This window comes from Oikopleura dioica, chromosome PAR (genome assembly GCF_907165135.1).
Source record: "Oikopleura dioica chromosome PAR, OKI2018_I68_1.0, whole genome shotgun sequence".
NCBI lineage: Eukaryota > Metazoa > Chordata > Appendicularia > Copelata > Oikopleuridae > Oikopleura > Oikopleura dioica.
The window spans coordinates 14454960-14469926 of record NC_137293.1 but is presented as its reverse complement, the minus strand read 5'-3'; the positions used below and the strand labels follow the sequence as shown (position 1 = coordinate 14469926).

The 14967-nt window shown below is 41.5% G+C and overlaps 7 protein-coding genes and 1 pseudogene across 8 annotated transcripts in view; 2 read left to right on the top strand and 6 right to left on the bottom strand.

The window, feature by feature from the left end:
* Positions 1 to 14967, top strand: part of LOC145705526 (uncharacterized) — a 73671-nt gene that overhangs the window by 22460 nt on the left and 36244 nt on the right. The gene's annotated exons all lie outside the window — the stretch shown is intronic.
* LOC145705528 (uncharacterized) lies at positions 46 to 1623 on the bottom strand. Its single transcript, XM_081783007.1, has 5 exons — positions 1343 to 1623; positions 916 to 1300; positions 699 to 874; positions 372 to 655; positions 46 to 328 (listed from the first exon to the last, which is right to left on the bottom strand). Exons 1-5 carry the CDS (start codon positions 1600 to 1602, stop codon positions 60 to 62), a joined length of 1374 nt encoding a protein of 457 aa, XP_081639133.1. The 5' UTR covers positions 1603 to 1623; the 3' UTR covers positions 46 to 59.
* On the bottom strand, positions 1641 to 2367 carry LOC145705536 (esterase OVCA2-like). The gene is made up of 2 exons (XM_081783016.1): positions 1913 to 2367; positions 1641 to 1867 (listed from the first exon to the last, which is right to left on the bottom strand). The coding sequence occupies exons 1-2, from the start codon at positions 2342 to 2344 to the stop codon at positions 1652 to 1654; spliced, it is 648 nt and encodes a 215-aa protein (XP_081639142.1). The 5' UTR covers positions 2345 to 2367; the 3' UTR covers positions 1641 to 1651.
* LOC145705523 (uncharacterized) lies at positions 2468 to 9845 on the bottom strand. The gene is made up of 15 exons (XM_081783002.1): positions 9712 to 9845; positions 9173 to 9616; positions 8874 to 9107; positions 8287 to 8594; positions 7921 to 8171; positions 7277 to 7722; positions 7127 to 7235; positions 6825 to 7024; positions 5236 to 6779; positions 3991 to 4588; positions 3804 to 3944; positions 3709 to 3750; positions 3460 to 3552; positions 2786 to 2907; positions 2468 to 2739 (listed from the first exon to the last, which is right to left on the bottom strand). Exons 2-15 carry the CDS (start codon positions 9528 to 9530, stop codon positions 2665 to 2667), a joined length of 4521 nt encoding a protein of 1506 aa, XP_081639128.1. The 5' UTR covers positions 9531 to 9616; positions 9712 to 9845; the 3' UTR covers positions 2468 to 2664.
* Positions 10522 to 12089, bottom strand: LOC145702022 (esterase OVCA2 pseudogene; annotated as a pseudogene). The gene is made up of 3 exons (XR_014134289.1): positions 11845 to 12089; positions 10834 to 11029; positions 10522 to 10792 (listed from the first exon to the last, which is right to left on the bottom strand). The product of XR_014134289.1 is annotated as an esterase OVCA2 pseudogene (transcript).
* On the bottom strand, positions 12142 to 13763 carry LOC145705332 (WD repeat and FYVE domain-containing protein 1-like). The gene is made up of 6 exons (XM_081782791.1): positions 13559 to 13763; positions 13230 to 13489; positions 13071 to 13183; positions 12767 to 13028; positions 12477 to 12719; positions 12142 to 12431 (listed from the first exon to the last, which is right to left on the bottom strand). Exons 1-6 carry the CDS (start codon positions 13746 to 13748, stop codon positions 12342 to 12344), a joined length of 1158 nt encoding a protein of 385 aa, XP_081638917.1. The 5' UTR covers positions 13749 to 13763; the 3' UTR covers positions 12142 to 12341.
* On the top strand, positions 13829 to 14562 carry LOC145705333 (uncharacterized). Its single transcript, XM_081782792.1, has 3 exons — positions 13829 to 14075; positions 14245 to 14399; positions 14445 to 14562. The coding sequence occupies exons 1-3, from the start codon at positions 13885 to 13887 to the stop codon at positions 14501 to 14503; spliced, it is 405 nt and encodes a 134-aa protein (XP_081638918.1). The 5' UTR covers positions 13829 to 13884; the 3' UTR covers positions 14504 to 14562.
* LOC145705334 (uncharacterized) lies at positions 14493 to 14954 on the bottom strand. Its single transcript, XM_081782793.1, has 2 exons — positions 14783 to 14954; positions 14493 to 14710 (listed from the first exon to the last, which is right to left on the bottom strand). Exons 1-2 carry the CDS (start codon positions 14945 to 14947, stop codon positions 14570 to 14572), a joined length of 306 nt encoding a protein of 101 aa, XP_081638919.1. The 5' UTR covers positions 14948 to 14954; the 3' UTR covers positions 14493 to 14569.

Here is a 14967-nt window from a genome sequence, read left to right as displayed (position 1 = left end):
CTCTTAAAGAGCCCTGAAACGCAGCCTCTGTAGAACAATTAGAAATTTGAATTTCAGATCTATTTATTATCAAACATTCCGTGATGGTTATTCAGATCATATAAATAATTAATTTGTCGCAGTTTTGGTTTAATAGGTTGTCTCTCCATTCTTCGCGGGTATTTGGGCTCTTTCGGGTACCAAGATTTGATGACGGGCATTTCGATACCGCTGGGTAAGCCTGCGGGCCTGGAAAGTGGGAATTCCTCCCGCGCTTCGTAAGCGAATTTTGGCTCCGGCATTTCGAGGATTTTTGAAAAGGTTTCGCTCACGCTTGAATCCCATTGAACTAAAAATAAGCATCAATATTTTGAGCAGATGCTCAAAATTACCTTGTGAGAAGCGGAAAGCAGCAGGAGTCAGAATTTCTTCGTTATCTTTTAAAAACTGCGCTGAAGAAAATTGACGATTGGAAATTAATGATCCGTCGATAGCTGGGATCTCTAATCTCTCTGTATGATGGTAAACGGTACACACAAGTCGATGGTAGCCAGAGCCTTTCGCCGGAATGGGAGGGAGGTAATCGCAAAGAACATCGCCAGAAGTGGATTCATTGACGTTTGAAACGGCGTAGTGAAGGATTTCTGGCGTAGAACCATCGTTTTCGATAAAGTTACTAAGAAACGTCATCAGAGAAGCAAGACACAAACTAACTCTACCTGTCTAACGAAGAAATAACGACAGTGTAAAGAGATCCCTCAGCATGCTTGAGCTTGAACTCTGGTGCTTCCTTCATGTCTTCAGCTGGGATTTCATTGCCCCAAAAGCTCACCATCTTTCCCCAAGAAACTTCAAAAGGAACCACGGAGCAAAATCGACCATTTCCAAATTGATCCTTATTTTCAAATTAGAAGCCATTTTATTGAGAAAATCTACCTGAAGAATGTTATAATGTTCCTGTGCCGTATCGATAGCTCCGATTAGATTTTCCGTCGTCATATTAGTAAAATTATCGAAAAACGCCGAGTTGATTTTTCCCTCGTCGACTTTTAGCTGCCCAAGAAGAATGTCCTTTTTCATCGCGATTCTTTTCTCCTTGGAAGGCTCTTCAACTTCGACAGGATTGGGTTCAGGAAGATAAAATCCAATGTTAACTTTTTCAACTTCGCTTTTTGGGAATATCTGCCAAGACTGTTTGTCAGCAGCGCCTTCTTCCTCTAGCTTTTCCATGCCAAACCAAGTGATTCGGTGGTCATAATCAAAGTCCCAGTCAGCTGGATGGTAGCTTTCGAGTTCTTCTTCTCTTGCATCAAGCGCTGCTCTAGAATTAACTTGTCATTCGGTTCGATGAAAGATGGATTACCTGTAGTATTCTTCGTGACTTTCCCACTTGACCGGATTGACCAAGAATTTAAACTTGTCATTCGGCAGCACTCTGGATCCGTAAGGCACGACTTGTTCAAAATGGTACAACTCTGGTTTCGCTTTTCTCAAAGTCGCAATGTCCGTAGCATCCTGAAACTCCTCCTCGCTCGCGAAAGAATTCACATCTTTCTTTTGCAAATATGGAAGCTCTCTATTTTTCCGATTCCAAACTATCGCTGCTTTTCGCAGTCGTAGCATTCTAAATCAGATGAATTCGAAAAACGTACTCAGAATAAGTGAGTGATGTTTATTTCGATGCTTTTTGCTTGAGCATCTCATCTAAGAAATCAATAAGAATAGTTTTCGCCTCCGCTGCCGCTGGAATCAAATGTCCCTTATCGTGAGTAGCAACTTTAGTTTTGTCAGGATCAAAGATGGAGAGCAAATCGTGGCTCATTTCTGGCGGGATGACTCCGTCAGTTTCGCCGATTGTATGTACAGTTGGAATTGTCACCTTGACGTCCTAAAAGAGAGAGCTTTAGAATTTGTCGAGATGAGTTTTTATTACTTCGTAATATTTAGCGTGTTGAGATTGTCTCGATTTGTACCCAGCACCGATTATTGCAAAGTCAAAGCCTTGGAATCGCTCGTCTCCCTTTTCCTTCAAGCAGCAGAGAATCGCTGCGAGACAAGCTCCTTGTGAAAAAGACAAAATTCCATCAAACGGCCCCTGCTCTTTGAAGACCTTGGCCATGTACTCAATACTCGCATCAAACCCTTCGTCAAAATCTGTGTACGCGATCGCATCGTATTTACCAAGGTGGCTGAACCACCAACCGAAATCTTCAGAATCCGGGACAGCATGTGGTGCGTCAAACCAAATGTATTCGCATCGTTTCTTTATCTTTTTGCGAATGCCGCCTACTTTTACGCGATAACTTGCTGCTGACTGATGGTATCCATGCATCATTAGCATTTTTAAAGGCTTGGGATCTGACATTCTAGTAGTTATATTTCTGTTCAGAACATGCAATTTTCATTATACAAAGGGTATATTTTCAGGCAGTATTGCACACAAAAACCACTACATTTGCAAGCTTGAAATAAAATTAAAGAAAGAATCTTGAATATAATTGAACTCATGTTTAAAGAACTGGGATGCAGCAAAAGTAAATGTAAATGAATAGTTTTAGGTGAAGAACATTTGAAACTTAAAAATGAATAGTACAGAAAAAGGTCAGTGTTGTAAGTTGGTCGTAGTTTTGATAATGCTTGGTGAACTTTTATCGTGAAGAGGTCTTTGGTGAAGTTGAATTGGCTCTAGAAAGTTTCATCATCGTCATCGTCCCAAGCAGGGGCTGTGTTTTTGACGGTGTAGTTATCTCCAGCGTCGTTCTAGAGAAGTTATGGTTGGAATCAACGAAGAGAGCGAGTAGCGCACCTGGGTTGGGCAGTCCTCTGTTTCGTGCTTGTCAAATTCCTCACAAATATCGCAGTACGATCTTGTAGGTTTCTTTGTCAGAGAGGATACGGTGGTGTCAAAGAATAGGGTCGAATCGTGTCCTAGAGTGAAATTAAGGCTGGGTAAACGGGTCGGTTGGCTAAAGAAGGATAAAAAGATTGTCAAGAAAGAAGGGATAGTCAGGTAGAAAAGAGATAGAAAGAAAAGAAGGAAATAGATAGAGATAGGAAAGATAGAGAGGTAAACTTAAGGCTCTAGGTGTTTGTTTAAAAAGTGTCTTCATCCCATAGATTTTCGGTCGTCTCGTAATACATTTGAATTCGACCACCTTGCCGATTCATATAAAGAGTTTCGAATGGCTCCTGATTCGAGGTTTGAAAAATTTCTTCCATAATTTTGAATATTTCTATCTTGTCAAACCTGCCTCAGGATCGAGGTCTCTATGATTGCCACCAATACCCATGGGAAGATTGGGCATGAGCTGATTGCCTGAGAGAAGAAATGAAGAGAAAGGAAAGAAGGAAGTGAAAGAGGAAAGAAAAGAAAGACACGCAAGACTCAAGAGCAGCGCGGAGTCACCCGTATTCCGGCTATGAAAAGCAGCAATACAATAAGCCAAAAGAGCATAACCGGGATTGGAATGATGAGAGTACCTGGAGGAGGGGAGGGCGCAGGATCATCCACCAACATCGCTTCGAGCTCTTGAATTCGCTCGTGAAGCTTAGAGATGTCTTTTTGTTGCCCTGAGTGGATTAGAACGCTGTTTTGCATTAATAAAACACTTGGATCAGTATTCGTTTTCGACTAGATGACAAAACTTTCCCAAAAGTCGTCATGCTCCCACTAATGCTCAATTAATTTGAAATGAGCGGCTAGGAAGAGAGAATCTAATCCAATTCCTGCAATGATTGAGTTCAAGAATTCAGTTTGCACGGCTGAATTATCTGAAAAGTCAAAATATGAGAATTATCGCAAATGGTTTTTTTTGAAAATTTACCGTCTCCAGATCCGTTGACATTTGTGATGCTAACGACTCCGTTTGATATCGGGCTTTTTTCAAGCTCTGAAATACGCATTTGAAGCGTCTGATTCTCTAACTCCAAAGTGTCTGCCAAATCAGCTCGCTTTCGCTTTTTCGCTGAAAGAATTTCATCACTCAAAAGCGTTCACTAAGGTCATCCTACCGAGTTTCTCGTTAACTTCTAGCACCTCAGATTCTTTTTCCAAAATCTCATTTTGTAATGACGATATTTGGACAGTAAACTCTTGAAGCTTGACATTTTTCTCCTTAATTTCCTCCTCCATCTTGAGATTGAGCTCTTTGACAGCCTCGGCCTTGGACTTTTCGTCTGATAGGGTTGCTTTTAGGTCTTCGTATTTTTGCATAGTTTTTTCTTGCGCTTTGATAGCTTGGTCTTTTGAATGAATTTCGGCGTCAATTTTTTCGGACATTTCCGTAATGCACTTATTTTTTTCTACAAGGATGTCGTCTAGCTCGGCCGATTTACTGCTCTGCGAACTTCTTAGCGTTTCGATCTCCTTGTCCTTTTCAATGAGGAATCTTTCCAGCTGTTCGATTTGGCTGGATAGTTCAGAGATGTTTTTTCCATATTGGCTGACTTTTTCGGCGTTTTCTTTTGAAATCTGCTCGTTTGATTGTTTCAATGAAGCGATTTCGTCGTCCTTGGACTTGATCTCTTCGATTTTCGAATTGAGATCCTCCAAGGCTTTGTTTTTCTCCTTCGATAGGAGCTTATTCGTTTCGTTGGTTTCTTCGCCGAACTTTACCTTTTTTGGGTCTCCACAATATTCCCCAGATGAGAATCTTTAATTATCAACAATTATTTTGGAAAATGACTCCTAGAAACATCCTATGAGTAAAGGTGCTTGGAATCGTGACTTGATCAAACAAACCATTTCCATGATATTGCCTGGCGTCAATTATGATTTTACTTCGACCGCATGAGTTTTAATGTGCGACTCATCAAATTTCCAACGACCTTCAGTTTGTTGCTAAGATCCACATTATTTTTATAGGAAATTTTACGCAACTCGCAAGTATTAAAGGAGAAGGTGCAGGGCTTCCTCATTCAGATTGAAAATCGACCACAAAAAAAAGCAAAACCAAAAACTCAAAAATGTTAAAGTTCAAAAATATGATGACCAACAAGCTTATGCAAGACGATAAGAAGCTCCTGATCAACAAGACCAGCCCGAGATCAAGTCCGCGAGTCATGAAAGCGAATAAAAAACTCAAAATGCAACGCGAAAAGAAATCCGACGAAATTCCCCTGGTCTTTTACGATTCTGAGTCCCCGCTTTCTCACTCGCCAAAAGCAGTACGATTCGCCTTTGAAGTGAAAGTCCACCACAAAAAATATTCCTCCTTTTAGTTTCTTTTAATTTCTGCATAAAATAAATTTCGAGACCCGTTCCTGAAGATCACTGAGTTCCTTTGACAAATTATAAATCGTTTCGGATGCTTCTTTGTGCTGACTGTCTTTTTCGACATTTTCAGCTTTTGCATCGGCGAGCTCGCGATTGAGAGCTTCAGTCTTTTCCTTCAACATTTCGATTTCTTTCACAGAAGCCGCCATGATTTCAGATCCTTCGCTGATTTCAACTTGCGTCGATTTCAGCTGTTCCTCAAGCTCCGCGCGTTTTGAAGCCTCTTCTTGCTTTTCCGAGGTCAGAGTCGCAATTTGAGACAGAAGTTCTGCGGTTTTTGCTTCAAGCTCACCAGATGATTTTGAAGACATTTCTTTGAGCTCTGACAGTTGTTTCTCAAGAGAAACGATTTTGTCCGAAGAAACATCGAGCTCTTGATTCGCAGTAGTGAGTTTTTCAGTTTCAGAAAGAAGCTCGGATTGTTTTTCTTCCAACAGTTTCTCATTGCTTGCTTTCTCAGCGACCATTTTCTGATGATCGGCTTCAAGGGCGGCAAATTTCTCTGTTTGTTCGCTCAACTCCGTTCTCAGTTTCTCCAGCTCCTTATGTTTTTCTTCCGAAGAACCAGTAGCGCTGGATAGTTCGGTTTTCAATGCTTCAAGCTCTTTTCGAACAGTTTCAAGCTCAGTCGACAATTGTTCTTTATCAACTTCAGTTGTTGATAGCAAGGACGATTTTTCCTCGAGATCTTTTGAAGCAGTTTGGTACTTTGAAGACATAGAAGAGAGCTCTTTTTCGGCATTTTCGGCTTTGTCTTCGGCTTGCTTCAATTTCTCTACAAGAGTCTTCATTTCTTCGGAAGCATCAGCCGAAGATTTTTCGGAAAGCTCCTTTAGTGAAATTATCTCAGCTTCGAGTTTTTTGCAGCTTTCTTCGGCAATAATCGCTTGTTGGGTCTTTTCATTGAGAGATTTCGCCATTTCGATCGCGTTCCCTTCTGACTCTTTCAAAAGCACACGCTCTTTTTCGATTTCTTCGGAGAGGGACGAAACTTCGTTAGTCTTCTTCTCCAGATCGTTTGATCTTTGTCGGAGCTCCTCGGAGAGACTTTGAACTTGAACTTCTAGTTCGGTGGACGATTTCGATGATGATTCCTTGATATCGTTGAGTTGGCTTTCCCACTCCTTGGCTCTGTCAAGCGCAGTTTGAATCTCGGAGGTTTTCTCGGACAAGGTGCATTCAAGAGAAGAGATCTTCGAGTCGCGCTCAGAAATTTCATCATCTCTTTTCTTGAGCTCTTCTGTAAGAGCTTCATTTTGTGATGACAATTGCTGCAGAGAACCTGAGTGTTTTTCAAGCTCTTCTGTCAGATTTTTGATAGACTCGTCCTTTTCTCTTTGCGCCGATTCTGAGGACTCTCGAAGCTCAGCAAGCTGTTTTTCAGCGCCCAAATGATCATTTGTGACCTTTTCTAGCTCGGCAGATCTATTCACAATGGACTTTTTCGCCTCTTCAAGATCCTTCTCAACAGACTCAAATTTCTGCTGAAGCTCGGATCTTTCTGACTCAAGTTTGCCGATTTTCTCTAAAATGATTGTAAACAAAGTGGAACGCGAATGAACTGGCATGCCTGATAATGACTGTATTTCTGTTGATTTTTCATTATTTTCAGACGAGATGATGTCAAAAGAGCTGATTAACTCGTTCAGCTTCGTTTCACTTTCAGACAAGGACTTCGTTAGAGCAGCTTTTTCTTCAGCGAGAGAACTGGCACTGGAGTTTCCTAGAGCTTCAATTTCCGCTGCGCGTTTCTTTTCAGCAGCAAGGTCACTGAAAAACGAGTTCGCTTTTGATTAAAAAACACCCAGCACCAGGACACCGACATAAAAAATGAAGGTGAACGTACCATATGATGGGTTGTAAACTACATACCATGCAAGCACTTCGTTTTGAGAGACGATCTCGGCGAGCTCTTTTTGGATGTTCTCAAGGGCAGTTTTCGATGTTTTCTCTGCCTCGGAGGTTGAATTTTTGAACTCGGCTGAATCGACAATAAGTTGAAATTGGAAGAATTGCTCTTACAGAATTGTTTCTCCGTCGCATTCTTTTCTCCCTCCAATCGAGCGGCCTCATCTTTGGAAGCTTCATTCTCTTCCCTCAGCGTGGAAATCTGCTCATGTGCAAGCTCCAGCTGTCGCTCCGCATTTTCCGCTTTTTCCTTCGCAAGTTTGAGCTCTCCTTGAATCTGGCCCGCGGATTCCTCGCTTTTCTTGCCCAGTTCTTCTTTCGCCGACTGGAGCGCTCCACACTCATCCACCATTTTCTCCAGCCTTGTTGCCAAATCGGCCGCAGTCTTTTTGCTCTCGTCCAGTTCATTTTTCGCCTTTGAGAGCTCCTCGGACAGAGTGAGCTTCTCAGACTCGTATCGCTGTGTTGCATCGGTTATCTGGGTCGAAAGAGTTTTGACGGATAACTTTGCCTCTTCAAGTTGAAACTCGAGATCTTCAACTTGTTCTTTCTTTTCATCGCTAAAATTGAGGCTTTACTAAGTTGTTCTCAAGGCGAAATAGGTTGGAAATGGAACAGAAGACAAAATATGGCACTTTTTACGAACGAGGTAACTTTTGAATCAGACAAACATGCCAGTACCTGATTTGGTGAAAGAACCGAAATGTTAGTTTAAAAAGTTCCAACTCTATAGAAAAAGAAACGCGGGAGGTACTTACAGTTGAGCGAGTGTTTGCGTGACTTCTTCGCTCTGGCCTTCTGCAGAGCTTTGAATCTTGCCCTTCAAATCCTCTATGTTGCTGTCAAGCTCTTGGATTTTCACGACGAACTCTTCTTTCTCCAACTCTGTTGTTTGTCGAAGCTCTTTTTCTTCATCAAGCTCGGCTTCGAGTTGTTCCACTGCTTTTGTTTTCACTTCAAGTTTGGCTTTGAGCTCTTCGCAGAGGGATTTAATGTCGTCAAGACCAGCCTTAAAAATATCCTGATTAGAGGGCATATGATTTTTAAGGCTTTTCACGACCCGAAATAGCATCAAAAGAGTCCTCAAATGGATGAAAAATGTCACATTATTAATGTGGCTGTACCTGACTACTGTTTGAATTTTCCGCCAGTTGCTTTTGAAGTTTCTCATTCTTCTCCTGCTCTGCCGCTAGGATTCCCTCCCATTCGTGCTTCGAGAACTCTCGCTCTTCTTCAAGATCCTGAAGCTGCTGCTTCAGGTCTTCTATTTCTCCGAGAAGCATCTCATTTCCGCCTTCAGCATCATCGCCAAAGTCTTCCAGATCGTCATCATCCGTTTTCGATGTGCTTTTTCGCTTCGATTCGGATTCAACAAGCTGTTGGCGAGTCGATTCAAGCTCTGCGCGGGTGGCTTCCAGCTGATTTGTAAGATCTGAAAATTAAGTCAAGGATCTCTCTTGATAGTTAAAGTAGAAAAATAAGGTTTTATCAACATCCCGCATCGATAGAAATGTCTCGGGATTTTTATAGGTGGCGCCCTTTCCTGGCCTTTTAAAAGTGGCATGCCGCATGTAATATAAAAAATCAAGGTTAAATAAAACTTATATTCAACAAAATGATCCAAAATTGAAGGAGACGTCTACATACGTCCTTGCTGTATGAAACAAAAGTTCTTTTCGTTCAAATCAATAAAGAAAACATAATGCTGTACCTAAAACTTGTCCGGAGATCTTGACAATTTCATCTCTGTCCAATTCCCGCTCCTGAAGCATGCTCGCAACTTGTTTCTCTTTTTCGTCCATGATCGCTTTGAACTCCTTGGAATTGCACTGTAGAGCTCTGGCCCTCATTCTCTCTTCGTAAGCTGCTTCCGATCGAGCCATAGCCACGGAGTTGGTTGAAGCGACGGAGCCGAAGGAGGATACTGACCCTGCAGGAGATCGAGCTTTAGTAGAAAATGTTGAGTTAGTCTATTCTAATCCCATAACCAATAAAAAAATAGATTCTTACCTCTTACAGATCGGTTTGCCACAGATCCTGGTCCTTTTGCTCGACCACCCTTTAGCTTTGTTACTTTGTGGGGAGGAGCAAAAAGTCCAAATTTCGGAGGGCATTTAAAGTAGCTCACTCCTTGCACGCTTCCGTCATTTTTGCCGCTTGGTTCGTTGAGCTCGATTCCAACCCAAATGCCTTCTTTGAATTCGGTTCTGCCCATGAAACGGACAGTACCGGACTTTCCGCTGTATAAAATAAGATCGCCGACTTTCAGCGCTTCTGCTTCTGATGGAGATTCGGCGGAGACCCGCGGCTTGAGCTTTGGAGAAGGGGTGGCGGGAGTGGTTGGCGTGGCTGTTCGAGACTTGTCCATTTCGAGTTTTTCTGGACGGATAAAGATTCCGCGGTTTTCGCTCGTTTGGAAGTAGCGCTTGCCTTTGATCGAGCCATCATTTTTGCCTTGAATAATGATTTTTATTCACTTTCAATATTATTCATTGTTGGATTGCTGTAAAAATATTGATCGTAAAAATATTGATAAATAAGTAACTTACCAATGGGTTCATCAAGCACAACTCCTGCCCAAACTCCCGACGCAAATTCCGTCTCTCCAATGAACGCAACAATTCCAGGCTTGCCGCCCGCTATTACTCTCACACCGACGGCGACTTTCGGTGGCCTAATTTTCGATGGGGGCTTTATTCCCGACATTCTAAAAAGCCGAAAGAAAGTTTTTTGTTTCAATGAAGAGCTTTGGCGAGAAAAGATGAGGACGGCACTTGAAGCTATTAAAAAAAGTAGAGATAACCCGGATAGCCCAGCTTGTAGCAATTACATGGTCGGCAACCTACATGGGGTTGGTGGTTTGATTGGCCCAAAGCTGGAAGCAACGACCGGTCTCTAGGGCCAACAACATACCGTAAATCCGCTACCCTGCCCATTTAGTACAAAACTCGTTTTTAATCTGCAGCCTATTGTTTAATATCTGCTTTAAAAATAAAGTAATCTCTCTTTGGCGGTCGCTCTCTCATAAACAGAAAAATAAACGGAATGGCGTATGTTCGAATGAAGAAACAAAACTGCCGAATTCATCTTGATAAAGAGAAATGGGGCCATGTTGAAAATAATGCTCAAAAACAACGATTTGATATCCTCCATCAGATATCAAAATAACGGATTTCTGGGCACTTTGAAAGATCTCTCTTATTTCTAAAACAGCTTATTCTCTCTTTTGAAATTTGCTCCTAGGAAAATGTACCGTTAATTAGGTACCGAAAAAAGAATCGATCAAGTCCCTCGAGAGGCCACAGAATGTGCAAAGACGAGTCCCTCTTACCCCTGCAAAATCTCGGTCAGGCGAAAAATTAAGGCGTTGTATTAATTTATTCTACAGATTCCTAATCAGCCAATACAGTACAGTACTATTTCTGTAAATCAAACACGCTGGTCGTCGAGGAACTTCAAAATAGCAGCCTTGGGGTCTCCTTTGGTAGGAATAATGTGTCCATCCGGGTGGCGAACGATGGTCGTTTTTTCTTCGTCGAAATAGGTGGCTAATTCATCGCTCATTTCGCGGCAGATGACTTGGTCTGTTTCACCGATGATGTGAAGAGTCGGGAACGAGACTTTCACGTCCTACGAAGTTCTCAGACAGTTCCATTATTTTTATAATTCACCTTGAAAAACTGCTGATGCTGTTCTGTCCTCGATCTGTACCCAGCCGCGATAATCGCAAAATTAAAGTTTTGAAACCTCGCATCTCCTTTTTCTTTCAAACAGCACAAGATCGCCGCAAAACAAGCTCCTTGCGAGAAACTCAAAATTCCATCAAACGGACCTTGTTCTTCAAAAACCTTGGCGACAGAATCTAAACTAGGGCTCGCCATAAAATTTTGAAGTCGCGAACGAGTATGTTTTTCTGATTCCCCATGTCCTAAAACCCAAAACTCCCCATATAACCACACCCTGAAACCCAGCCAAAAAAATTTTAGAGCGAATTTTCGATAAAAATGGCCCTTTTTCGGGGTCTGATCGCTTAACCGAAAAAGCTAACAAGTCAAACCTCTCAAAACTATTTATATTTGATATTAACATAAAGCTGAGAGTCTGAGCTTTAATATGCAGTGTTGGTTTTGGTTCTATCTAAGAATTTTTATTGAAAAAAATGGCGTTTTTTGAGAAAAAATCGAAAATTGACGTACTTTTTTCCCAATAATTCATTTTTTTTCGATAGTTTGCTTCGATTCTCCCCAGATCTGAGACAAAACTCTTATAGAATAGAGCGTTGCGCTTCTTTGCTTTGCCGGGTCGGGAAAACTTGGGGAACTCGAGATATCCAAGGTTTTCTGGTTAAAATTAGGCCGAAAAACTGTGAATTTGAGGGATTTTTAGTAGGATTTTATTGGGATTTCTGGACAAAATCTTGATCCCACCTTCGTAAGTAGCTTATTCAAAAGAGCATAAAAAGTTATGCTCGAAAAATTCAAAAAATATTGAAATTTCTGGAGAAATGACGTCATGGCACGTGATCGAAGTCCCAAAAACAGGATTTTGGGCCTAGCTCTAGAATTTTTTCCCCAAGACTTACGCCTGACAGAGACATATCATTCGAATCAGGAAAGAACGGGGATCATTTTTAGGTGCGATTCGTAGGGGAGAATTGACATCGACTTTTTTTTGGCGAGCCCTAATCTAAACTCTCGCCAAAGCCATTATCTTCTTTAGTCGTCGCACAAGCGTCGTATGACTGTCCCTGGCTGAACCACCAGCCGAGATCTTCCGAATCCGGAATTTTGTGAGGAGCGTCAATCCAAACGTACTCGCAGCGTTTTTTCATCACTTTTCGGATTGCGCCAGTTTTTGTTCGAAAGCCTTGGCCCGATTGACGGTAGCCGTGAAGACACAGCATTTTCAAAGGCTTCTTTTCCGCCATTCTTGACAAATGATAATTTAATAATATTATAAAAGTATTTTTTTTTAGAATTGTTATATTTTTTTATTGCACAGGTCATAAGTTTCAAAGAAAAATGTATTATTGAAGAGAAAAGAGGTAAAATTAAGATTTTCAATGCGAGATGTTTGATAAAAAATAATCGTTTCTTTTGCAAAGCTTGTTACTGAAACATTTGTGTAACATGAGTTTTAATCAGTAGGTCATCGTAGAAGTTCATATTCGGAAAAAGGATTAGAGCTCGAGATTGAAAAGAGATATCGACTTGTTTCGGTTGATTGTCGCTACGCGTCGCATACTGTGGTCCACTTCGATATTCAAACACTAAAATTTAAGATTCAGAAAAGTCGCTTTTGTTGGAATCGAAACCTGTCGATTCAGCGCTGCGTGTTTGGCAAGAGGGGTTTTATCGGCGTCGGATACTGAATCGTGGCATTCTTTACAAACTCTGACTGGGACAAACTCGAAACCGAGTTTTGGCATGACAGTTTGGTTGCTAGCGCATTTTGCGCAAAGCGCTTTTCCGCATTTTCTACAGTGGTGCTGTCGTTTGCCCATTGTTTTTTCCTCCCACATTTGTTTGAAATTCCAGAAGAAGGGGCCTTTGCAGATCTGAAAAAAGAAATAACTGATGGTTAATTTCTATCGCTTGAATTTACTTCACAAGAGTCGGATTCCGTCCACTCAGGCGGAGGACTCCTTTGTTTCGTCATGTCCCAGCGGACGATTCCTCCATTGCTACCGATTGAGTACAGTGACATGTCTTTGAAACTTAAATTGATAGGTATGTCTTGATGTCCTTGAAGTCGCAAGAAAAGGCCCTTCTTTCCACCAATGTCCCAGCACATGATCGTTTTGTCCGTCGAACAGGAGAAGAGGAAATTCGTATTTGGCTCCCAAAGAATTGAAGTTATCTCTGAACTAAATTACCGCTGAAATGAGCGAAGAGAGGTTTAACTTTACGTGTGTCCCTGTAGCTTATTGACTTCGCTACATACTCCGTCGGAAGAAATGCGAACGAGGATGATAGAGCCTTCAGATGTACCGCAAAACAAAACTCCACTATCTGCGTCGATCTTGAAATTTACTCGAATTTAAGACAGGCTACAAAACACTTCTTACATCAATATTTTTCGGCACAATTGTACAACTGAAGTCGCTAACTTTGACTCCGGAACCGATCTCTGAAATGCTGATGGTTCCATCCGCACCGCCGGAAATTATCCAGTTTTTCTTCTTGCACAAAACCAGGTCATTTACTGGAACATTGTGTGCGTTGAATACTCGTTTCGAAGCGAGGACATTTAGGTCTTCCGAGAGTTCGAACATTTGGACTGTCCCGCTTTCTTGTCCGATGAACACCAGGCGAGATTCATGATCGACTAAATTTTATGCTTGAATTTATAATACGATGATAATAGATATTTTTTATATAAGGAGATTTTATTAACTCTTTAACTTTCGGCCAGCGCTTGTAAGAAAATGACATACAGAAGGCCAGTACTGCCCATTTGATCTCTTGAGCCAGACACGGACTGAATTATCGCTGCTCACAGTGATAATCCCGTCATCATCTCGGATAATAGCCGTTGCTTTTACCATCCCCATTGATGGGTCTGCTACTTCGCCAACAGCCGACATGCTCAAAATGTCACTCTGAAAATGTTTTTCCAATTAACACTTGAGTGAATCCTTATTGTGATAATCAGCTGATCGAAAAATGTTGTTTTGAAAAAAACTTCAAATTAGTACCAATTTTCATTTCATTTTGAAAAAAATGCTCTTGTTTTTCCTCTTTTTGGTCTCTCAGAGCTTTGGATTATCGTCAATTAATGCGCTAAAGAAATCAAACTGCACTTGGGCTGACGTTGAGAATCGAGTGTCCTGGAAAGAGACAGGGCGGGTGAATCATTGCCAAACATGCAGATGCATTGATATTCAGGATTCGATTTATTTAGATTGCCAGAGGTAACACAATTATTTCCAAGGGCTGGAGAGCGAATCCGAGGCAAATAAACCTGTCTCTTTTTAGACAGATCAATTCAATAGGGTCAAAAAAAATCGGTCACTATTGAAATGACGAATTCTCCAAGACTACTATATTTTTTAAGAAATTTCTAAACAAATTCTGTTTTAGTGCCCTACGACCTACTGCCTGGCCTGCTGAGTGCGTGCCTAAACAAAAAGGATGCAGAACAATTCTCGTAGAACGAAAGAACCCAAAAAAACGCTGCCCTGTGTTGGCCTACACCTCTTACCGCCATCTTCTCTGGGTTGCTGATCGGCCTGAACGTACCTGGCCCTTCCTTGATTTCACTTTTCAAAATATAATTTTAGCGGACTACACTTACGAACAGAACGATTTTGAAGGAAGCGCAACAGAAGTTGTTTTTTGAATTGTTTTTATTTCTCTATTATTTTGATTTCGAATAAATAACATACAGATGCAGAAAAATGATGTTTTACCAGATCTGTGCTCGGCCCATGAGGTTACCTTCCTGGTGGAAGCCTCGTGGTCGGAGCCAGATTCGCTGATTCCAGACTTCTTCGGGCTGACCGTTGGCGTCGAAAAGTTCTCTGTGGATAGTCTGGTCTCGGACGATCTAAAATTCAAGATGTTTAGAGTATTTCATCAATTTGCGCATGAAAATTGATCATTATTGAAAGGTACTTACATCGCCAAGAATCAAAAGAGTACCCACAGTAGCGGCAAAGATTTCAAAAACGGAAACTTCAACAGTAGGTCGGTTTGCGAGACGATGAACGTTCTTTCCATAGTTGTCCGCGATGTATTTCGAAAAAGATCGGGTAGAAAGCCGAGCACCAACGCGAGACAACATTCTAAAACGAAAAGATGTCC

Coding starts and splice junctions, on each gene's coding strand:
- LOC145705332 (XM_081782791.1), bottom strand. CDS start 13,748: ATGTCGGCTGTTGGCGAAGTAGCAGACCCATCAATGGGGATGGTAAAA. Junction 13,490..13,558: donor CGCTGGCCGAAAGTTAAAGA/GTTAATAAAATC, acceptor CATAAAATTTAG/TCGATCATGAATCTCGCCTG. Junction 13,029..13,070: donor AATAAGCTACAGGGACACAC/GTAAAGTTAAAC, acceptor GCGGTAATTTAG/TTCAGAGATAACTTCAATTC.
- LOC145705334 (XM_081782793.1), bottom strand. CDS start 14,947: ATGTTGTCTCGCGTTGGTGCTCGGCTTTCTACCCGATCTTTTTCGAAA. Junction 14,711..14,782: donor CTCTTTTGATTCTTGGCGAT/GTAAGTACCTTT, acceptor CTTGAATTTTAG/ATCGTCCGAGACCAGACTAT.
- LOC145705536 (XM_081783016.1), bottom strand. CDS start 2,344: ATGTCAGATCCCAAGCCTTTAAAAATGCTAATGATGCATGGATACCAT. Junction 1,868..1,912: donor AACACGCTAAATATTACGAA/GTAATAAAAACT, acceptor TCTCTCTTTTAG/GACGTCAAGGTGACAATTCC.
- LOC145705333 (XM_081782792.1), top strand. CDS start 13,885: ATGCTCTTGTTTTTCCTCTTTTTGGTCTCTCAGAGCTTTGGATTATCG. Junction 14,076..14,244: donor ATTTATTTAGATTGCCAGAG/GTAACACAATTA, acceptor ATTCTGTTTTAG/TGCCCTACGACCTACTGCCT. Junction 14,400..14,444: donor GGTTGCTGATCGGCCTGAAC/GTACCTGGCCCT, acceptor ATATAATTTTAG/CGGACTACACTTACGAACAG.
- LOC145705528 (XM_081783007.1), bottom strand. CDS start 1,602: ATGCTACGACTGCGAAAAGCAGCGATAGTTTGGAATCGGAAAAATAGA. Junction 656..698: donor GTTATTTCTTCGTTAGACAG/GTAGAGTTAGTT, acceptor GACGTTTCTTAG/TAACTTTATCGAAAACGATG. Junction 329..371: donor TGCTTTCCGCTTCTCACAAG/GTAATTTTGAGC, acceptor GCTTATTTTTAG/TTCAATGGGATTCAAGCGTG.
- LOC145705523 (XM_081783002.1), bottom strand. CDS start 9,530: ATGGACAAGTCTCGAACAGCCACGCCAACCACTCCCGCCACCCCTTCT. Junction 9,108..9,172: donor GGCAAACCGATCTGTAAGAG/GTAAGAATCTAT, acceptor TTTCTACTAAAG/CTCGATCTCCTGCAGGGTCA. Junction 2,740..2,785: donor CAGAGGACTGCCCAACCCAG/GTGCGCTACTCG, acceptor TAACTTCTCTAG/AACGACGCTGGAGATAACTA.